This window comes from Cyanistes caeruleus, chromosome 4 (genome assembly GCF_971803275.1).
Source record: "Cyanistes caeruleus chromosome 4, bCyaCae1.hap1.1, whole genome shotgun sequence".
NCBI classification, from domain to species: domain Eukaryota; kingdom Metazoa; phylum Chordata; class Aves; order Passeriformes; family Paridae; genus Cyanistes; species Cyanistes caeruleus.
The window spans coordinates 28,389,452-28,412,321 of record NC_141704.1 but is presented as its reverse complement, the minus strand read 5'-3'; the positions used below and the strand labels follow the sequence as shown (position 1 = coordinate 28,412,321).

Below are 22,870 nucleotides of genomic sequence, written 5' to 3'. Positions count from 1 at the left end.
GACAGCCTCAGGGCTTTCATGACCATAACTTTGTCATCAGAACTGGACTGGGCAGAAGTCCACATTTCCTCACTTCCCATCTTCATCTGACATGCCTTCTGTGCTCCCTCTGCAGTACCCAAAACAGAGCTGTAATGGAACCCATCTTCCCCACCCCTGGGAGATGTAGGATTTCACTGCATAGCCATTAAGCAGCTGCTCGTCCTCTTGCAGAGTGGTATTAAATAAGATATCTTTCACCATCCTTGTACCACTGAGAAATTTAAATCCCACATGTAGCTGGTAATAGGGAGAAAATCCAAAACATAACCACAGAATGAGGCTGAATGTTAGTAATATCAAACAAATCCACAAGAATGACCCTTGCAAAGGTGTAATAAATTTAGTTACAAAAAATTAAATTAAAGTTTTACCAGAGCTACTTAGCTTTTCAATTTATACTTTCTATTACTTGTCATAAGGTTTGAAAAAGCTAAATGACTCCAACCTTTGCTATTTAAAATGAACATTGATTTTTTTTCTCTTCTGTGTTTTGAGAAGAGACAAAACCAATGCTAATGGTTTTATCCAGGAGGTTGTAAAGCGAGCTCTTCTCAGATCGTAAAACTGTGTTGTTCCTTTTTTTGAAAACAAAGCAGAGGAGATATTTTTATAGTTTCACCTCCACCTGTTGCTGTATTACTCATGGACAAGTTAGAAGCTTCTGCCAAGATTTCTTCTAGTCCTTCAAGTGGTTCTGTCTTGCATGTGTGCTTTGAAGTTCCTATTGCTCGTGTGGAATGTTTATACTTGATGTTTTAGACATGTCTTAACATATAAATTACCTGATTACAAGTCAGTTCTGTTCCAGCTACCTTTCAAAGGGATTGCTGCCAGCCCCATTTAACCCCACTGGGCTGAGATTAACCAGCAAACATAAACTTCAAGCTGTACTTTGCATCTATTTGCTTGACTACCCATTCTACTGGTGAAAACAGTGGTTTTTCTTTTCTCTAAAGGAACAAGATTTAGGCATTATGTACAGCCTATCTGTATTAGCTCCTCCAATAAATTTTCAAACGCTGGTCAATTTTGATCAAATTTACTTAATGGAATATGTCTCAACGTACTACATTTCTTTTCTTCACAGTGCATCCTGTGAAGGAAATGCAGTTGAGCAGTAGTGAGGAAAAGGCTCAAAAACTAGTTCAGTTCTTAGGGATTTGCATACAGCAGCTTGGTCTCAAGAAGCATTCAGAAAATAGTTTCACTATTTCACAGAGGTAGTTTCTATTTATATTTAATTTATATTTCACAGAGGTAATTTCTTACCTCTGGTACCCCTACCTCTCCTGCTTTCCCAGTATCTAAGCCATTCACAGTTCAAGGTAGGAAAATAATATTGCTACTGATTCAGGCGATGGGGAATTGAGGCACAATATGATTAAAATTCAGACTTTCACAGGCATTTATGCACATCTCACTTGAGATTTGATGGCTTGGATTTACAGCAATTTGCCCAAGTTCATACAAGAAGCATGCCATAGGCCTGGGAATCGAATCCAAGCTTGCACTTTGCTCTTTGGACCATAGTTCCTAAATGGGATGTAGTAATTTCGGAATTGCACCTTCCTAGCCCCGTCTTTGGCTGGAAACCAGTCTGCTGTGAATAACACATCCTTTGGTCCTCATGGCATGAGCATCAAAGCTAGCTACTCTTCTAGATCTGCCTCTCTGGTGCACTGGCACAGTGCAAACACTGTATGTGTCTCCCCTTCAGAGCTGTGGGATCACACAGTTCCTTCCAAGTGTAGCAGAAATTTTACTGTTAAAGGGGGAATACTATCTAAAAGGAAGTCATGCTTAATTAGCTAAAGAATTTTTTAACACAGCAGTGAGCTACTGATCTTTAGAAAAATAAAAAAGTCTTTAACTTTGTTTAATTTCATCTGGTCTCATCCCACTCTGACTTGGCTAATTACCTGTAGGTAATTTCTTCTGGAATTCCACATTTCATCTTTTTCAGATACCGTTGCTTAGCTCTGTAGCAGCTTCAAGTATCTTTTATTTAGGATTGTGGAATACAAATAAGAACACTCTGATCTACAAAAACAAACAGAAGATAATGAGCATCAGAAAGATCACTATTAAGAATGAATACCAGTTCCTGAAACCCCGTGGAGTTCACAGTTTGATGACAGACCTATTTCCAGTCTATTACACTAAGAATCTCAGTTTTGAGAACTCTGGAGAAAGTTAGATGAACAACTTACCCAGACTACATCCAGTGCTATTTCTACAAAAAAATGGAATTTCTTATTTCAAGAACTTATTTTTCCAAGTAACAGAGTCCACAGCACAAGTAAGGCACATTCTGGAACAAGCTGATATATCTGTTCTGGTTTAAAGAAGCAGACTTGCTCACCTTTGCTAACACCTACTAAATAGAACAGAAAATATCTGAAGAATTTGATTTCCTCACTGAAAATTTTAGGCACAAAATGACAATCTCAGGCCTCGCAAAATATGGAGCTTAAGAGTATACTTAGCATAGGAAAAAAATAACAAACCAATTGAAGACTGAATGACAAGTGAGTGACAGAAATTGTTACTAATGGAGGAACACAAAATAAAATGTATATGTGTGTGACAGAAATTGCTACAATTGGAGGAACACAAAATAAAATGTATGTAAATGGGAATGCTGGCTTGGATTCCCTGGCTCCAGCTGGCTGACAACTTTAACCACTGAGTGCTGTTCCATCAGTAGTAACAGTGAACACTTGTTCCCACTATGGTGTCCTAAAGAAAAGTACTGAGAAGTGGATAAGTAGTTTTTCCATCAACACACATTGACAAATATCAGTAAAAAACTCAGGAGAAACAATATTTTCATTTCAAGTTTGAAAAAAATGCAGTAGAAAAATTTGAAGGCTGTTTTCAAGAAGATTCAAAACTAGCAACCAGCATCTCAAAAACAGAGCACTATCTGCTCTGTGCCCTGAAAAACCTGCACACTGGTCAGCGTTCATCTTTCTAATCACTTGTGAAATTCTGGGCTGACATGACAAAATCCACCCAAAGATCTTAAGAGTGCAGAGATTAATAGTGTATTGCCATGGCATTGTACTTAGTGAAAAGAAGCTATAAAATAGATAAGGGGGAAAACGCATCACCTAAGTTCCCAAACTTAGTGAATATTCTTGCATTACTTGACATCTGGGCATTTAAAAAAAAAAGTTACTGATTACTGATCAAGCTACCCATGAGGAAGCATTAAGCTATATATAGCATTTGCAGTAAAAACCCATGGCCATGCAAAATTCTTCTCGCTTGATGTTTTGCTTAAAACTCAAAACAATCCAAAAACATGGACATTTTGAGTGAATCTAAATCTTTATGATATATCAAAGCACATGAAACTAATGTTGTTACATGAAACCATGTGGAAATGTGTAAGGTTTATTGTGTTCTGTTTTGTGTAAATCCCAGTACCAGAAGAGAGCTAGGAGAGGAGCATACTGTATTTATCAAATATTAATCAGAAGAGGATGGTAGCAGAAGCTATTGTGAAATGTGAGTTTTATACTAGTTTATTTAAAATACTTAAGATATTCAAATAATGAATTATTACAGGTTATTAAGAATTGCACAAATCAAAAATATTCTTATTACCTCTCTTGTGGAGATTGCACATATACCTGTTGGTGGCAGATGTGTGGAATGTCTTTGGCCGCCTTTTGGCTAACTCTGATTCTAGTGAATGGAGGAACTGGTGGATTATGAAGTGTTTCATATAAATGCTTCATAAGAGAGGTTTATAAATCTCAGTAGAGAAGTCAGTCCAACTAATATCTTCACCCAGCCGCCTGTATTTCTTCAGAACCAAGCCTAAAAGTGGAAGAAAAGTGTTCTCTTGAAGCCCTGTATCACCAGGAGGAAATGATCCTTTTTGGTTTGCAGTGAAATTTTACCTTTTTGGGGGAAAGGGTGATGGGGTAATACAGACCCACATATCCCCTCACCCAAGGTTCTGTTCCACCAAATGGCTGGTCGGACCTGGGTTCCATGAGCCATCCTCCAACTTCATGGAACTCCTATTCATCAGCTTCTTCTTTCTCAGGCTGTGCAAAATGTAGGAATGGGGATGTAACCTGTTTGTTCTCCTGTCAGCTGGTGAATCTTGATGCAAGCATAGGACAGGCTGGAATAGATCTAAAGAACCTTCACAATAATGGTGCCTGCCTTGCTGACAGCAGGCACTGGCTACTGAGGCGACAGGAGGGTGAGGCCAGGGATAAGGCCAGTGGGTCACAGCTGGCCACTCTCCCCCAGTCCCCAGGGAAACAAGGACAACTGGGGGACTGGAGCGTCTCTCTTATGAGGAAAGGCTTGGGCCTGTTCAGCCTCAAGAAGAGATGATTGAGACGGGACCTCATTTATGTCCATCAGTACTGGGAGGGAGGGTGTCAGAGGATGAAGCCAGGGATTTTTGGTGGTAACAAACAATAGAACAAGGGACAACAGGCAGAATCTGATGCACAGGAAGTTCCACCCGAACATGAGGAAGACCTTCTTTACTGTGTGGTGATCACACACTGAAACAGGTTGGCCAGAGAGACTGGAGTCTCCCTCATTGGAGATATTCCAGAAGCACCTGGATGCAATCCTGTACCTTGTGCTCTACAATGACCCCGCTTCAGCAGGGAGGTCGGACCTGCTGACACACCGCGGTCCCTTCCAACCCGACCCATTTGTGATTCTGTGAGACCGAAGCCGCAGGGAAGAGCTGCCCCTGGTCAGAGGCCCCGCTACACAATCGCCAGCAGCAGCAGCAGCCCGGCGGGACCGAGCCCTGTGGCAGGGCCAGCCCTCGGTGGCAGCCCCGGCCGCCGCTGTGCCCCAGCCCCGTGCAGGGGGGGCGGGCCCGGCGCCCCCCGGCCCGGCCGCTCCATAAAGGAGGCGGGCAGGGCCGGCCCGGCGGGAGGGCGCGCGCTGAGGGAAGAGCCGGCGCGAGTGGCGGGGAGGCGGCGCGGAGGGAGGGCAGCCCGGCTGCGGGAAGCGGGGCTCCGCGCTGGGACTGGTTCCTTCGCAGCCATTTTCCGTCCAACCAAACAGCCGATTTGCGGAGGGAGCCAACCAGGGCCGCACTGGAGGTTTGTGCCTGGCTCCGGCCAATGATTGGTAACCGGTTCCACTGCAGGCTCGAATGAAATGTCCGTCTCCCTCCCCGGGCCCCGGCGCTGCCGCCGCGCCGCCGCCGCGGGCACCAGGAAGTGCGGGGCTGCCGCCCCGGGCCCCGCACCGGCCGCGCGTCGCTTTGTGCGGCCGGAGCCGAGGGGGCCGCGCGGCCGGGGAGCCGAGCGGGGTGGGCGGGCGGGGAGGGGAGCGGAGCGGGCGGGCAGGCAGGGAGGGAAGCAGGGAGGGAGGCGGCGGCGAGGGGGGTGTCGGCAGGGCGGCTGCCCCCGCCGGTGTCCCGCTCTCTCCGCGGGGCCCTCCCCGCTCCGGCTCCATTTTGCGGCCTAGGCAGGGGTGGGGGCAGCAGGCGGGGCTGCCCCGCGGCCGGCCGGCACCCCGCACCGGCCGCCGAGAAGCGGCGGGCACTCGCGGGGCGCACGGCCTCCCGCCAGCCTCCGTCTCCGCGCCGGCCGCGCTCGCCGTGTGCCGGGGCCGCGGCTTTGTGGCGGCCGCGCCGGGCGGAGGGGACTCGGCGCTCTTTTGTGTTCGCCCGGCCGAGCCCCCTCCCCTCGCCGCGGGAGCGAGGGGCCGGGACCCCCACCACGCCCACGGCCCCTGGCCGGGCCGGGAGCCGGGCAGCGGGGCCACGGCGGCCCGGTCTCTCTTCCCGGTCCCCTCCGCGCCGTTGTCGGGACGGAAATTTCCTGGAAGGTTTGGCGGTATTTTGCAGGGATGAGGAGCGTAGGGCGAGGCCCCGGGCTGTGGTGCCAGTACCCGGCTGGCCGTGCGGGCGGGAATGCGAGGCCTTGGTGGGCTGAACGGGGCCCGGCAGAGGCGCCCGGCCGGACCCGGACAGGTGCGGGCAGCGCGGAAATCTCAGCCAAAATGACCAACAATAAAGTTGCTGGTTAACTGAGGACTCGTCGTCTTGTGCCGTTTATAACCAAGGGGTCACGATAGACGAGTTACCTCTCGAACAGATGTGAGCTGAGTGCCAGGAAGGCTCGGAGGCTGTTGGTGTAAGGGAAGGTGTACCCCGTGCCCCAGCGCTGGCTGCGTTTGCATCATTGAAGGGCATGAAATCGGGAAATGGGATCGATCGGCTCGCAGTGACACAGACGCAGATGGGTGGCATCAGCATTTGTCCTGTAACACACATGACAGATGGGAGAGAGACGGGACCCTGCCATTATCAATGTCTACTCAACTTTTCTGTGTGTGGCAGGTGTTCTTCGGCAGACCTGTGTGTGCTAGCCACTGTTCTGCCTCCAGAAATTATGTAGTTGGTAGTCCTGAAGAGTACTGTCGAGGTTATTCACAGACAATCCTCTTGGAAAACAACAACAACAAAAAAAGAATGCGTTCCAGTAATGTTTCTGTGGCTATAATATATATTCTGCAGCACAACAGCAGTAGAAAATAAGCATCTAGATTTACCAATTTCTTTGAGGCTTAACCAAAAAGATTTTGTTCTGAAAAGAGCTGTCAGATAAAAGCTACACAGTGTGCTTGGTTTGCTTTTGGGATGGCAAAATTATTGAAAACAATGATCTGAATATTTCTAGGCAGCAAGTAACACAGAAATCTGGATTTCAGCTCATTCATGGAGTCTGTTACATGTAGTAACCTTTCCTTGGAATTTTGGTAGATGGCAGTTATTGTCAGTTTAAAAAGTTAGCTTTATCAAAAAACGCTCTGGCAAAATGGTAGGAAAAAGGAAAATGGCAGGCACCACTTTAGGCAGTATCCAGAGCCTGGCTTTAACTGGCTTGCAGGAATGGAGAAATTGTGTCTATATATAATCACTAGCATACTGTTTCTAAACAATAAGCTAGCACTTGCTTTCTTTTTGCTTATGTGGCCTGTGGCATGACAGTTGCAATGTAAAGGCAGGATCCATCTGCAATTCTCTAGGACACGTGAGATGGCTCAATCCGATTCATTCTGAAGCCTGTGTGAGTTGCTTTTATGCTGTGCGTTGAGCGGGTGGTCATACATGGGCTTGGCTGCTGGCACTTAGAGCTATGGCATTATATTGGGAGAAGCTAGGAGCACTGGGTGTTACTCTTCAGACTTCAGGATTTGACAGTCACAGCAGTTCAAAGCTTAACTCTTATTTCTGGTAATAATTACATGAAGGGAGGCAATGTTCAGAAATTGAATGAAAAAGAATGTTTAAGATAATGTCAAGATATGAAACATTAAACACTGAAACTTTGAAAGTCTGGTACCTTGTTTCGTCAACATTTAGAAAAGGTTTTCAAGGTTCTTCCTTTAGTGCTTTCAAATGTAAATCTAATGCCATTCCACCTTTAAAATTTTGCTTAGAAAGAAATTTGACTTAAAAAGTCAAATTTGACTCTAAAGTACTGAGTTTTGCAGTAGTGTTATAAAGAAATTTAGTTTTTGGAAATTGATGTTTTAGTGGCAAGACACTTGTTAAAAGAGGAAAACATGACTATGTATGCATACTAAACAATACAGGTAAAGAACCTTGGTAGAATAAAAGCAAGTGTCAGCAAATTCAACAGTTTTGGCTGAAAATATTGGTCTGGTCTGAACTATCTTTGTAAAATTCTTACTTGCCCTGTGGCTTGAGAGGAAAAAGCTACTTGGCATATTTGGTTACTACCTCAACAAAGGAAAAATAACCTACTCAAAAAAGTTACCAGATTTCTGAAAGGAAAAAGGCAGGACTTACGGATTGCTGTTTTAATAAACAGATAAGCTTAGTTTTTCACAAAAAATGCTAGGAAAGTATCAAAAACTTAAGGTAATCTGGGGATTTCAGTCAGGTTACTGAAGGAAGGAGGTGCTGGTGCAGTGTGTTCATCACTGCTTTCCTCTTCCAGCTTCTGCAGAATCAACTGAACTGGCTCCATTCCGCTGCTCATCTTGTTTATTTTCCCCTCCAGCTTGTCTCTTCTATTGCCAAAAAAGAGAAAGTGTGGAAACTTGGTTTCTGCTGCTTGCTCTGTATTACTGGCCCATTCCTTCTTGATGTGAAAATACACGAGTTTTTAGTCTAGCCATATATATTGGGGCTAACAGTGCTTGTGGATATTAGCCAGCCTGGGAAAGAGCCACCAGCTGCTCTGGGACAGCTGGATCTGTGTGGAAAGGGCCTGTGGTCAGTGGCACCGGGGCTTGTGAGATAAGACATAGACTGTTAGTTACATGGATTGGGAAGGTGGAAAGGTGGCAATGCCCTCTTTGGATTTCATAAGGGAAAGTTTCCTCCCCGTGGGCCAGGGGAAGGATCCTGGTACAGCCCAGATGCTAATGAGCCATGGTGACACTGTCTGGTTCTCTCAGCATCAGTTTGCTTTTCCCAGTGTTATTCTGCTCTGGGGGAAAACACTGAATGTAAGGGATTAGAGAAGCCTGAGATGGAGAGAGAGTGCAGCATCTGGTTTTGTTCTAGCTATGTGCTAAGGGGTTTAGCGTTACATTTTTGTGTATCTGCTGGAACAATGTCCTGTGAATGCATTCACCAGTTAGTATTTCTTGCTGCAGGTGAGAATTTAGTGGGAAATTAGGATCCCCGGAAGTCACTGAAAAATAAAAGGAAATTGAAGGTGTATTTTCAATTGAAAAATCTTTCTGCTTAACAGGAGCGGGTGCAGAAAACTCAAATAAAACTCTAGGTCTCTGTTGTTCCGTACTGATTCACAGCTTTACATTTCTCGTGATAAGGTGTGGCAAAATGAATGATGCGGTTACTACCTACAGCTTTAGTTATTGTTCTGTCCTGCTTCTTTGGCAGGCACAACTGCATGGAATGTGTACCAAGTGCTTCAGTTCATTGCATGTCATTTTCTTCTGCCCCTCTTGTAGGGTAGCAATTTTGAGAGACAGGGTGAATAAATACCACATGAAATACTTAAATCACAAGAGGCCTTTAGTTTCCCTTCAAGAGGGCAGTTTGCAAATCATTGCCAGATAGCTTCCCCATTCTGAAAACAAAAACCTTGTTTCTTCACATTTTTTTTCTTTGTTTTTCCTTTTATATTGATGTAAACTTTAGTCCTGACTTTTCAGTGCTAGCAGGTTTGGGCATACATTCTTTAGTTATCTTTTAGCTGAGCCACTGATACTGACTGCACTCTTAAGAGTGCTTATAAGATTAAACAGGATGCAAGATTTACTTTGAGATACTGATGTTTTATTAGTTTAGTATAGACATTATAGGAGCAATCTGAGTTGTGGGCAGCTGACAGGAGCAAACTTTTTTAAGTATCCTCTAAAATATTTATGCCATGTGTCAGTGTAAACCTGTATGTTCGTTCACTTGCATCTTATCAGTGAACCTTCTTTGCTGCTGGCTTGGAATGTTTTTCCTTTTATTTCTCCATATTTATTTGGTTAATTTCCATGCATCAAGTAGTTTGTATATCCCTAGAAATAATCTTCTTTTATTAGCGATGGAAAAACCAAGCAGAAAACCACTAACAGAATACATTGTCCTGCTGTTCTGTATTCTGATTTTTCTTTTGCTATGTAGTGCTGAATGTTTGTGCCCTGTACTTGTTTGCTGTCCCTGATTGTTGATAAAATCAGATAGTGGCATGGTCATTTTAGAGACTGACATGTCACTTCTGATATGCTTATCTCTCAGTCTTGATTCAGTCCATGTGTATGCATGGAGGAGCTTCAGTGTCTTTCTAGCACTGGAGGCTGAGGATAATGTACAACCTGTAGTAATTGTTTCCTGCAGTTGTACGCAGCACTTGCTGCTGGAGGACTGAGGTGTTGGAAACCCTCATGCAATTTGGCAGCCACACAGAGGTAGGAGATGGTCTTGTATTAAAAGGCATTGCAGTGTTTGCGTGCTGAAATTGCCATGCAAATGTGATGAAAAATCTGCAAATGGCTACTTGTCTTTAAAGCAAGTTGTAACAACTTGGCAGTCTAAAGCAAAATCTGAGAGGTCTTGCCCATCTGAACCTTTTAGGATTAGATGTCCCAGGATTTTGCCTGTTCTAGCATCTACTTCCATCTAAAGTAGTAGGTCTTCCTGTTAAATGGGCCCGCATAAGAACTGTTGGCCTTTTTAGTCACCCAGTGACTGCAGTTAGTGTAGGCAGGGTGTTGTTTCTATGCTACACTGGACTGCTGCCTTTCCAGAACAACTTCAGGGACACAGAGTTTAGTTTGTGTCATGGTTTTGAGGGGTCTTGTTTGTTTTTTTATTTAAAGAAGGGGGATTAATTAGGAATGGTGTAGTGAGAACAGTGTTTTCTCATTTTCTGAACATTGTTGTATGCATTACAGAACTTGTGCTGAGCTTGACAATCAGAGAATGGGGTGATTGACTGGAGTTTTGAACATCTGAAATGAAAACTGCAATGTGTGAGCATGTAACTGTTTGTTATGAGATGACTGGGATAGCAGTGGCCACATTTTCCTGCAAGGTCATGTTTATCATCCCTTGGGCTCAAAGAAATACTAGTAGGGTGACTTGGATGGCATATTAATTACAGTTGCTATATTCAGATGGCTTGATCTAGATTTGAATTGAATGACAACTCTGGCTGAAGTTCTTCCATCAGCTTACTTGGATTGAAGTAGTGTGCTGAGATCCACTCCCTCCCTCACTGTGACATCAGCCAGGCAGTGGAGGAGGCTCATGGGGCAGCTGGGCTGGCTTTGTCTGTGGTGGTCTTCAAGATGTGGCTGGAGAAAGCCCTGAGTGCTCTGCTCTGAGCTTGGAGCTGACCCTGCTTTTAGCAGGAGTTGGAGTAGAGACCTCTGACAGCCACTTCCAACATGAATTATCTTGTGGTCCTGGATCAGGACCTGGTTATGCTGAGCATTATGCAGAGGGGTGTTAGTCTGTCCCTAATCTCCTGTCCCTAGGTTGTCCTGGCAGCTAAAGATTTTCCAGTAATAGCGACAGAGGTAATTTCAGTTGATGTTAGGCTGTTTTCTTTATCTGAGTCAGATCTGCCTTTTTCTGTTTGCAAGCGTTTTCCTGTCAATTTTGCTAATCACTGTTTTAAATTCATGGTTCTGATAAAGGTCCACACAAATTCCCACTAATGGTGAAATAATACATCCTGTAAGTAGATCTGGAAGTGTGCACAGAGAAAAGAAGAGAAGCAAAGGTATTACCTTGAGGATGCATTAGTCTAATGTGACCAAAACTTTCTGTAGATGCAGCAGAGATTTGAAAGAGATTCAAGCAGGAATTGTCTTTTGAAGGCAAGCTGGGCTAAAGAAAGCAGGGTGATTTCTTATTGTTGCTGGGTCTTGGCAATAAAGATTCAGATGGAGTAGCCTGCAGGAGAGGTGAACAGAAACCAGTTAGTTATCACATCATGGCAGAAATTTGAAGAATATTGCAACCCTGGAGGAAGGAAATAATTTTGAAGAAATGTTGCACAGCAGATTGAAAAAAGAGAGGGAAAGAAAGATTAAGATATTTAAAATACCTTGTACTGGGGCATAAATATTTTTGAGACCCTGAATTAAATTCTAGGAGGGATCAGGGAGCCGAAACTGAGAACAAGACTACCAGAAAACCCTAACTTAATTTTGGAGGCAGCTTTTTGGATTTACCGTACTACAATTTTAATTGTTTCAAAGTGCAGAAGGAAGAGAAAGGCATGATTCTCTTAATGATGTGTGATGTCAGTTTTGGTGATCGTGACACGCAGGATTGTGATTATTACAGAAAGCTGAGTAAGCAAACTGCAGACCCTTTGGGAGATTGAAAAGCAAAATCTCCCAACAAAGAGTCTGCAACATGTGGACAAAGTGAATTTATGTGAAGGTTGGCACATGGAAGGTTAATGCCTAAGATGCTGCCCTTCCTTTGGGTAGAACTGCCGTGTAAGAAGTGAAGCTGGTTTACAAAAGGCCAGCCAAAAGGACCCGGAGTTCTTTATAAGAGCGTGTCTAATATTCTGTACAGTGAAGAGGATCTGGAATAGTCTTTTTCTCTTGAGCAGCTCCTAAGGTTCTGTCCAGCTGTTGTCGGAATGTGAGCAGCGCTCGTGTTATTTGTGTATCTGTGGCCAAGTGTAACACCAGACGTTGCTTGAAGGTTTCAAAGTGAAACTCAGCCCTGTGGCCACAAGCAAAGTGCAGATTAGTGAGAGGTTAAATGCTCATTTCTGGGTAGGTGTAAAAATAGTACAACATTGCTTCTCCTGCCCTCCCTCCTTCCCTCCCTCTTCAGGCTAATGGGTGTGCATAAAAAGTGAGCTCTGTGTTCTCAGTGGCAACAGTGACTGTGACCCTTTGAAGACATCAAGGTGTCACACAATGGGTGTGGGGTCAGTGTGAAGTCAGCTGGGCTCTGCCTCTCCAGGGGCTGTGTGTGTAAGTGTAAGGCTTGTCAGTAAGAAGGAGGGAAGTACAGGCTCTTCTGGCTTCCCTTTTTCTCCTGGCATTTAAGTTACCTATTAAACTGTGGCTGCCCTGTCTCCAAAGCCTCCTGAAGAAGTCTTGTTGGCTGCCACATCAGAACACTGAGAGAAGAGCACCTAAGGATTCCCAGAGAGTGAGGCAGGGCAGGACCAGGGAATGAGGGAAACATGACTCAGAAGGCACATAGGAGTAACTGGTGTCTCAGGGAGGATGAGGATGCAGAGCTGGTCCCGCAGTCTGGCTATAAGTTTGTCGGTGGTCTTGACAAACCAACTTGAAGGGTAAAGGTGAGTGAAGGATGCACTCTGTGTAGTAATTAATAGGTAAAGCATTCAGTGGCTGGTGTAGGTTCTGAGGATTGTTCAGAGATAGCTTGCATGTTCTGGTCAGACTCTCACAGGAGCTATGTGTGTGCTACATGAACCAAATGATTCTGTGCATGGCCTGTGCCTCTTGCTGAGTTTTTTGGGAAGACTCACAAAACAGTTAAACTATTTCCACTGCAAATAAAACTCAGGAATAACAGTGGGGATGCTGTGGATGCTGTTCTCCAATTGTTCTCCAATAACAAAATATTTATGCTTTGTGTAAATTGCTCTCCTAGTTTGATTAATGTGCTGGGTTTGAGTAATAGTTGCACTTAGTGATGTAACAATCACACCTGAAAGGTTTCCTTCTTCTGTTTGTAGATGGATGGTGATAGCTCCACAACAGATGCTTCTCAGTTAGGAATTGCTGGAGATTACATTGGTGGCAGTCACTATGTGATACAGCCTCACGATGGTAAGAAATGAGAGAGTAAATACTACTGTTTCTCTGTGTGTGCGTGTATACATATATTTTCTTTCAGTTCTTGTATCATTCTCTGCTGTCTTCTCTCAGGCTAAGAATTTGCTATTGTTTTCATAATGTCTCACTCTATAAAGCATTTTGTCTTCAGTCTGAAGGGGGGAGATTGAATTTTTTGATGTTGGCACAGAGACCTTGAGGGGATGACAAAAAAATTGACATTCTAGGAAACAGTTTGTATTTTGACATGGCATTAAGAATGGTTGGTGATCAGCAGCCATGTACACTTCTGTGCATAATGTGATAAAATGCCGTCTTTATAAAGGTACCCTGATGTTGCATCTACTTTAAAAATTATTTCTATGATGTTAGCACACTGTGCTTTCAAAGGTCTTCATCCTTCAATGTAAGATTTTAAACTGAATTATTGCCTGCTGTCAAATATAATTTCTGTTAACTTTTCTTTGTTTCATTAGACACAGAAGACAGCATGAATGATCATGAAGATACAAATGGCTCAAAAGAGAGTTTTAGAGAACAAGATATATATCTTCCAATTGCAAATGTGGCAAGGATAATGAAAAATGCCATACCCCAAACAGGAAAGGTAATACTGTTGTCTGGTAAAGAAAGTGTGTTAATGAGTTTTATTCCTTCCTCTCAGTGAGCTTGAGCTGGTTAGAACAAGATCTTTTTCCAAATGATGCTGGTTTATTGGGAAAAAGTGTTATAAGAGGAAAGGGAAAAAAAGCCCAGGAGCAGGAGGTGATTGAGACCAAGTCCATTTTTCTTAGATTTCTGAAAGCTTTTATTAACAGCTGTAATTAGAGCATCCAGAACTGTTCTTCATAGGGCTTTCAAGAGCTTCCTTTTTCGAAGATGTGTTCTCTGAAATAGTCGTAAATTATCAGACTTGATGACAATCACTAAGAATAGTTTTTTACTCTGTTTTCCTGAGAGATTTAGTCTGCTTTCCTTGAGGTGCATAAAATTTGGAATAAGTGTATCATCTTGGCTGAAATAGAAATCCAGTGCTCATCCTGAAGGAAAGAGAATGGTTAGCCTTCTGTCACCCGAATATTCACGTACCCAAATGCCAAAGTGACCTAAGAAGTCTGCTTTATACCATGGAGCAGATAAGGCCAGATATTGAAAGCCTTATTTATTTCTTCCTTCTAAGAATAGACTTTTTAATCCATTCTGCTGAGCTAGTGATTGTATAAGTATTTCATCATTCTACCTGTTTATCTTAAACCTTTGCAGGGCTCCTATGACTTGCTGTTTCTCTGTTGTATTCCAATACAATTCCAGCCACAGTAACATTTCTGTGGCTAAAACTGATCTCTCTTTTTGGAGATCGCTCTAAGTAGAAGCAGGACATAATTTACTTGCATCTGCTTGTATTTTCATAGTGTTCAGGGCTTTCTGGAGATCTGGATGTTACATTTATAACTTTGCCAGTCCATATTGTCATAAATTTTTAGTGATCAAGATGAGATTTTTCTGAAGAATTTAGCATATGGGATGTAGAGCTATCTTGAAATATCAGGGTTTTTTTGGTGAAAAACTGCAAGGGAAGCTGCTGGCTGATGACTTCTTTTGAAAATCTCACCCTATGTGTCTGAAAATACCAGAGAAGCTAGTGAAGACTCTGCACACAGTTACTGCTTCAGTATTTTAGGTTCTTTTCATGTGAAGAATAAGAACCTTAATTATTTTAACCTATTTGTTGACTCCTGTCAGTTTCCCAAGTAATCATCAATCATGAGTAATACATGTAATACTTGCTGTAATTTTAAGTTGGGTAAATGACTTTTGTCCGGCTGAAAACTGTAATCAGATTTACTTATTTCATTCTTGCCTAGGCATATGTTTATTCATTTGAATTCTCATTTGGTAAATTTATGTTAGAATACTAAAGCATTAGAAAGGCTTAATGCTAGGGGCATATTCTAGTCCTTGAATCTGGGCAGGATAAAAATACTTGTCATTGCTGAATTTGTGGGAATGTACTGCAGTGGGGTTGGAATTACCAGGTCTCTTAAAAAGAGGAGGAAGTGGGCTGTGACATTGTAATGAACAGGTTTAAAGAGATGTAGGTAAGCAAAGGAAGAGGCATCTGTGTGTAAAAGCTTGTACATTACTTAGGACTTTAGGAGATCCTGGAAGCTGGCTGTGCTGCTTGAAATAATAAAACATGGGTAAAATCACGTTGCAGCTGGTCTTAGTAGAGCAGTGAGGACATCCAGTGGTTTGCTGTGCAGGTGTTGCCTAAATGGGTATTATTGGGTTTTGGGATGTTTCCTCTATTATCTTTATTACCTGTATTTGGGGGGATTTGTGGTGAGTTTTTTAAAGTCTTCTGTCTTCATTAATGATGATACATTTTCCTTACTAGATTGCTAAGGACGCAAAGGAATGTGTACAAGAGTGTGTAAGTGAATTCATCAGCTTTATAACATCAGAAGCAAGTGAGAGGTGTCACCAAGAGAAAAGAAAGACCATCAATGGAGAGGATATTCTCTTTGCCATGTCTACCTTGGGGTTTGATAGCTATGTTGAACCTTTGAAGTTATACCTCCAGAAGTTCAGAGAGGTCGGTATATATGGGTGTTTCCTAATTTATTTAACCTGATTGTGTTTATCCTTAGCTCTCTGTTGTTTTAATTGTATAATGGGTAACTTGCACATTATCTCACAGCTCTTGGTCAGGGGGTAATGTAATGTTTAAAAGCATTCCAGAGGATGTCAAGAGAAAAAGGAGGAAGTAAGCATTTTGATTAGACCTGCTGATTCAGAGTAGTTAAAGCTTTCAGCTGGATAAATTCTCTAATGTATTGGTGGTAGTAAATTGGTCTGCTCTTTAAAGGTGCCTATTAAGAATGTTTAGTTCGATCTTTGGGTTCAGTCAATATGTACTGACTATATCCTCTGAGGAACTGGCCTAATGCCTATTGTTTGTCTGGACTTTGGATCTGCAAAAGAAAAAACTGTTTTTCTCATGTTGGAATAATGATTCACATGGAAAACTATCTTCTTCAATGTTTTTTTTAAAATTATTTTTTTAGCCTGTCCCTTAGCTTGCTTTTGATACATAGTACATGCTAGGTACATGATCCAAACAGTTTAATTTATCCCTTCTCTAGCAGAAAGTGACTTTCTTCCTTTCAGCAACTGAGACCTTTTTGAGAAGAAGTTGCTCTGCTTGGATTTTTTGTTCTGGTCTGCCTCCCCTTGTCTAAATTGGCAGTACAGTAGATAAGGATGCTCTTCAGAGTTTCTTTGTTTTGTAAACCTAAGGTTTTTTTAGGTCAGACTCGCTAATGATATTTGTTTTGCTGACAGCACTCGAAGCTTCCCATTCCCAGAAGGTCATTTGCATGATAACTGAGTAACAGGAGGTGTAATACAAAGTTGGGGTAGTGCTGTGTGCTGTCCTTTTCTGCACATGCTATGATTAGTGCTGTAGGTGCTTCTATTAGAAAGGCAAGTATTGCCTAACTAGTTCCAGTTCATACTGAATAAATCTGAAGTGAGTCTATGCTACTTTCATTCTTAACTGAGAATTTTTGCAGATTATAGATGTTGTGGTAGCAGAGTAGTTGGATTGGGTTTTAATTGTGTGGATGGGTTAAATAGCTTTACTCATCGGTTTTAAATCTCCATTCAAGCAAGGGTGTCTTAAGGGTGAAATACTTCTGTTTTGTATCTGAGTATTTTGTCTGTAGCAAGCAACTGCAGAGAATCTTTTTTTTATGCCCACATTATTTTTCTAGACTTTCTTTAGTAAATAGCATAGAGCATCAAACTTCAAACTTGTAAAACTGCATGCAGATCACTGGAAGCCTTGGCTTTCTGTGCTGATATCCTTTCTGGCTGTAGTCCTTGATGTGGGAGAAGAAATTCCACATCTTGGTTTTAAATGTCAGCTCTTAGTTTATGGTGATGGTGCTTGTGTGTGGTTGGTAAGCAAATGTTGCACATTCTTGGTGGGTGAGATTCTGTGATTTCTTGTAAATGATCCTTCTGGATTGCCACAGATTTTGAACTTTATACAGAAGGTGAAGAGCCTTTCTCAGAACCACACAGTCCTAGTTTGCCAAGTTTTTGTTTCAGGAGTATGGGTAAGATGAAAAACACTCATGTAATATGCACATTCTCAAATCCCATAGAATTTTACAGGTCTTGGATTTCAAGCTCCAGCTGTTGTGCTGTGACTCTTCTGCAAGTTTCAAACCTTGGCTAAAGCTCCTGGGGCTTTGAAAGAAATCTCAAGTTTTCTTCTGCTTTTTTATGCTCTCTCTTCTTAGGCAATGAAAGGAGAAAAGGGAATTGGGGGAACAGTTACAACTGGAGATGGTCTAAGTGAGGAGCTCACAGAAGAAGCATTTAGTGAGTAATATTTTTTAATTTATTATGTTATTAATACAGCTTTTATAAAAACTTCCTTCAAGCATCAGCATTCCTACTTGAGGAATATATCCTGGACTAGTAATAGCTCAAGTCAATTGTGGAGAATTTATAAATGCATATATTAATGCTAGTATTTTTCTCTACACTTAAACACAGGTTGTAATGAAAGGTGCAAATTGTTTGGTTTTTTTTTACTTTTCCCTAGTAGCTACATATTTAGGCCCCATTTATTCTACTTGCAAGACTATTTGGGGGAAGAAAGTAAAATGAACTCCTCTTGATGACTTGAGGAGCTCATCTTTAAGAAATGAGGCATAGAAGAAAACCATCTTTGTTCTAAAGAACTTAGTATTTCCTACATTCAAGAGAATGCACAGATTGGCAGCTAGAAGGTGTAGGGTGAGGAGTATCCTGTGCATTCAGTGTAGTTTTTCTTCCTTTTACTGTGGATTAAAGCCTGACAGTTTTTTGGGATTTGTACTGATTTTGTTGGTGCTGATTCTTGCATTTAGTCTCCCCCTTGGCTTTTAAATGTTACAGGCTGGTAATGTTGAACCTGATAGCAGAGGAATCAGGAAGAACAGCTCTAGTCATATCTACTGACAAGATTTAATTTAAGTATGTGATAGGTATCAGTCTAAAATCACCTGTAAACTATTGAACTAGCAAAAATTCAAAGCCAGAGGACTAAAACTAAAACAGGCATTCTTAATGCCTGTTCAGGATTGGAAACACACTTTGCTCTCAGTTTGACTTAGGCTATGTAAAACAGTGCAGACTTGATGGGTCTCTTATAGCCTGGAAGAGGAGCTTATAAAACTGGCTGGGAATTAAGAATCTAAATATTGCAAGGGTCCTTTGCAATATTTAGATTTAGAGTCTTAATTTCCAAACGTAAGAGCTTCAGAGAGCTCCATGAAAAAACTTTATGTTACTGTGACTTGAAAAGAGCAACTTTAGAACTGTCCTGGCAGGACTAAGGATGCAAAAAAGATGTTGCATAGTAGAAGAAAGTAAAAAAGAAAAAAAAATTAAAAAAATAATATTAAACAACTGATCATGTCAAGCATTGCAGGTATTTCTCTCTACAGGAGCAGCTATAGATCTGTCTGGAATGAATGATGGTGTCACTGTAGCAGTAGCAGTGATAGCTGTGGCTCTTTGTGGTGGCCTCATGCCAGGGCTGGGTCAGGGACTCTCCATTAAGCTGTGTTGGATGTGGATGTGCGCATTGACGGGCAGTAAATTTTGGACCTACCAGAGCCACTCTCACTATGATCTTAATGCATCTCTTAGCCTGCAACTGAAGCAATTGAAAATTTGTTCAATGAAGAAGGAAGGGGGCAAAAAAAAAAAAGACAGCAACCCTGACCAACCAACCAAAATTACAATTACAAAACCCTCAAGCATCAGCTTTCAAATGAAAACTGTTATGGATTGTGCTGTGCTTTCAGAATTTTGTATTGGTTATACATCTTGTTTATACTTAGTAACTGAAAGAACAAAGCCCCATTGTTTGTGTCCTAGGGTAAAATATGCTAGATTGACTTAACCTACAATTTTAAGAGTTTTGCTGCTTTGCTTCCAAGTAGCAGTTGTAAGGCACCCACTCTGAATGTGAGAGCTCAGCATACACGTTGTGAAGGTTTACCTTGGGGCACCACTCCCTGCCTTTTCTCTTGGTATTTCAGAAGTATTTCTTACTCGTTTTGTTGGCCACCTCTTTCTGCTGTGAAATCAGAGCTCTTGTGTGTGCCCTGAGGGACATACTGAAGTCAACCAGTGCAATGTCAGACTCTGGCAGTGCTTTTTGTTTTTTGTCATTGCCTGTTCATCTCTTCTGCCTTCCTTGGGACTTCTGTATTATGGAGTTCTTGATGGATTCCAATTTATAAAGCAGCACAATGATTTAATTGAGTTGCTCCCCCATGGTTATGCTCAAGTGCTAACTTTGTGTTTAAACAAAGCCAACTGAATTCTCCAGGTTTCTTGGGACACTGAGTACTGGAGATGGCCTTTTCAGTGGTCGTGGTGGTGAGCTCCACTCCATTTGCCTGTGTACAGGTGTGGACATTCTGCTTACTCTTGGAGCAAAATTACATTGGATTTTACATGTTTCTTGTGAATGGGAAGAAACTTGTTCACTTGTAGCACTTGGTAACAAGTGTGACTATACCAGTGTAGGATGGTAACTTGGGAGATTAAGCGCTCTCCAGTGCCCTGGAGGCTCTGTATATCAAGCAGTTCCAGCCTAACATTTTTAAAATGCTATTTCTTTTAGCTAACCAGTTGCCAGCAGGCTTAATAACCACAGATGGCCAACAGCAGAATGTTATGGTCTACACAACATCATATCAACAGGTATGATCCTCTATCCTGTCCCCTACTCTCCCTTCTGCTGCTAAATCCAAATACTAGTTCAGCTGCTCTGTTCTGAAATATGGGAATTAATTTTATTTAGTCCTTTGGTGATGGCTGTCATGCCACTCCAACACTGAGAATTCATAGCTGCTTTCCGTGAGCTGCTCTGCAGTTTCAGAAAAGGTGCAGTGGAATGTAAGCTTGTATTTTCTTTCTCTAGATCTCTGGTGTTCAACAAATTCAATTCTCATGATTTTGAAGAAAACTTTCCATCTGGGAACACAAGACTGAAAACGTGCAACTCTAACGAAGAGGCAGTTTTAATGACTGGTGAAGAGATTTATCTCTTTGTATATTAAATAGCTGTAATGTAGCTACCAGAAGCTTGACTAATTGAGGTGTGAGTTCTGACTCAAATCTTTTTCATGATGATTTTAAAGAAATAATTGGATTTTAAAGGTATTAAAGTATTTTTGTTTTGTACAAGAGTTTGTTGCTCTGTATAACTCCTGTATGCATTGTATATTGCAATTTATTACTGTCAGAGATTTGTAGACAGTTTCTTATTTTCATATTGAATCATGTTACTTTTGTAATTCAGGTAAACAGCTGGGTTAATTCATGTTTACCCTTTGAATAAAATTGTAAGGGTAAAGTTCATTTTTGAATGCAAGTTGCCTTTATTATAAAGATTGAGTTAGTCTTGGTTATGTAATTTGTCTTGCATGACAACCTCAACTAACTTTACATGTCAGCTTATTTATTGAAATTTTGAAAGGGACTTTTTCCTCATGAAACTAGCAGCTCAAAAGAATTGCTACAATTGTTTTTTCTAATGTAACTTCTGAATTAAAGGTTAATCAAAACCAATGAATTCTCTACTACGTTTAGAACTTTAGGGCTTACCAACAGTATTAATGAAAGCACTGACTGTGCGATGCAGGTTTTTCTTTCTTTAAAATTTTTTTCAGTTGCATTAACTCTCTTTAGACTTACTTTGATACTTTTAAGGTAGTCTTTCTGCTGTTGAAATAACTCTTCCTTTTTATGTATGGTTTTTAGAATCCCAAACTTAGAAATCCAAGGGTAGGGGGGATTTTATAATCCTTGTGGTAAAAGATCTCATTTTAACTTTTTACTGAAATGTTTTAACGTTTCTTGTGAGCCTATGGGAACTCAAAAGTGGTAGTGACTTTCTGTGTCCAGGCTGCGTGGTGTGTGTGTGTGTGAGGGTGTGTGCATGAGTGGCTGACAGCTGAACAAGTGATACAAATCTGAAATGGAAGATGGACTTCAGGATTGCTGTCTCTTGCCTGGTTTTGCAATAGACTCTACCTAGGTAATGTAGTTCTGTATATTTAGTGAGCTGTTCTTGGTGACATTGCTGTTTCTTTAATAATTGGGTGGGTAATTTTGTTGCCTTGTCTTAGCCTATTAGGGGAGGGATGGGGGTTTTAGTAATATCTTACTCAGACTGAATTTTGGGACCTTTGTACTGTTTGCAGTGGACTGAAATGTAATATATTAATTATCTTTCCACATGCCTGTTATTAATTTAAGCAAACCACACCTTGAGACTGTTGCCATATGATTTCTTGCTGGTTTTGTCCTTTCTTAAAAAAAAAAAAAAAAAAAAAAAAAAAAAAGAAAAGTAACAGTGCAACAGTGGCAAAATTAGCATAACCTAAGATATCCCAGGAGCCTGAAATAGGCAGTTCTTTAGCTAAACAAAAGCTTTATGAGCAGATTTGAGCAGTGTTTTTTACCAGTCAGCATCCTGCTGGCTGAGCCTCTGGAGGCAATCCAGTGTAATCTGGGGCAGTCTGCATGGATGTTCTGGGTTTTGTGGCAGCCTGTCTTCTTCAGCAGCTATGGCTAAACAAGTGGAGTTTCTCATTAAATGTAAAACTGAATAACACAATCCCTGCACAAGCCCCTTCTGTTTGTATTCTGTTTATTTCAGGCCAGCATAGCCTATTATTGCTGTTCCCAGATTTGCAATGGGAAAAAAACTATGATACAAGCTAAGGAGAAGCTAGGAAAGATTTGGCATTTTGATGTACTGAAGGCGGGTTGAGGTGATCCCACACACTTGAAACAAGCAACATTTTTCAGGTTCCCCTCTCTGTTGTGAGTTTAGGTTAAAGTGTGTTAAGTTTGTGGTTTATACACCATCATGTGCACAATGAAGCAGATACTTTGTTGTTCTTTTTTCTTTCTTCTCCCCTCACCCTCTGAGGGCCAGGGAAAAATTGCAACTAATTTGCTCATTATTTTCCTGAAGCTACAACAGTAAATAATAGTACAACACTGTTCCATGTCTCGCTGAAACCATTCTCCTAATAAAACTTTGCAGGGTACTGTAGCCATGGTACACCAAATAAAACAAATGTGGTCTGAAGAAATACTTGCCTAATTTGTATTAGCAGCAGCACAACTAGTGCATTCTTTATATTTGTTCAACGAATCTTGTTCTCATTTTGCTCTTTTTAAGTGTTTAAAGTTTATATGTAGAGGAGACCCAAACCAAGAAAAACCATTCTTCCTACATCTCACCTGTTCCTACAAAACTCCTGTCTTTGGTCCTCTGAATGATTTGTTTGAACTAAGATACCCCCAAACTCAGCTTGAGCTTAAGACAGCTGTGGCAGCCTATACTAAGACTTGGAGAAAGGCTGCTTGAAATAGCAGTGATGTTCAAAGATCTTTTTCCAAGAATAGTGCCTTGTTTTAGGTGCCTTTTCATGATACAAACAAGTTTTGCCACAGTAATTTT

At 41.6% G+C, this 22,870-nt stretch overlaps 2 protein-coding genes and 1 long non-coding RNA gene across 8 annotated transcripts in view; 1 reads left to right on the top strand and 2 right to left on the bottom strand.

Moving 5' to 3' along the window:
* Positions 1–4,908, bottom strand: part of TXNRD1 (thioredoxin reductase 1) — a 46,593-nt gene extending 41,685 nt beyond the window's left edge. The window contains exons 1-2 of the mRNA XM_086887168.1: positions 4,005–4,908; positions 1,962–3,870 (exon numbers count right to left, since the gene is read on the bottom strand). The gene's annotated coding sequence lies outside the window, so the exon portion shown is untranslated. The remainder of the gene's footprint in view (positions 1–1,961; positions 3,871–4,004) is intronic.
* A 59-nt stretch (positions 4,909–4,967) lies between these two features.
* On the top strand, positions 4,968–20,964 carry NFYB (nuclear transcription factor Y subunit beta). 6 transcript variants are annotated; one of them, XM_086887174.1, is made up of 7 exons: positions 4,968–5,135; positions 13,221–13,314; positions 13,797–13,927; positions 15,719–15,916; positions 17,631–17,712; positions 20,015–20,094; positions 20,315–20,964. In XM_086887174.1, exons 2-7 carry the CDS (start codon positions 13,221–13,223, stop codon positions 20,345–20,347), a joined length of 618 nt encoding a protein of 205 aa, XP_086743300.1. In that variant the 5' UTR covers positions 4,968–5,135; the 3' UTR covers positions 20,348–20,964. The 6 variants fall into 6 exon arrangements, with proteins under 6 accessions (XP_086743300.1, XP_086743301.1, XP_086743299.1 ...); XM_086887175.1 differs by having other exon boundaries at positions 5,014–5,163; XM_086887173.1 differs by lacking the exon at positions 4,968–5,135 and adding an exon at positions 5,265–5,347.
* On the bottom strand, positions 7,859–12,942 carry LOC147653511 (uncharacterized). The gene is made up of 3 exons (XR_015286336.1): positions 12,564–12,942; positions 11,272–11,437; positions 7,859–8,082 (listed from the first exon to the last, which is right to left on the bottom strand). It is a non-coding gene; the product is annotated as an uncharacterized LOC147653511 (long non-coding RNA).
* Positions 20,965–22,870: the final 1,906 nt, after the last annotated feature.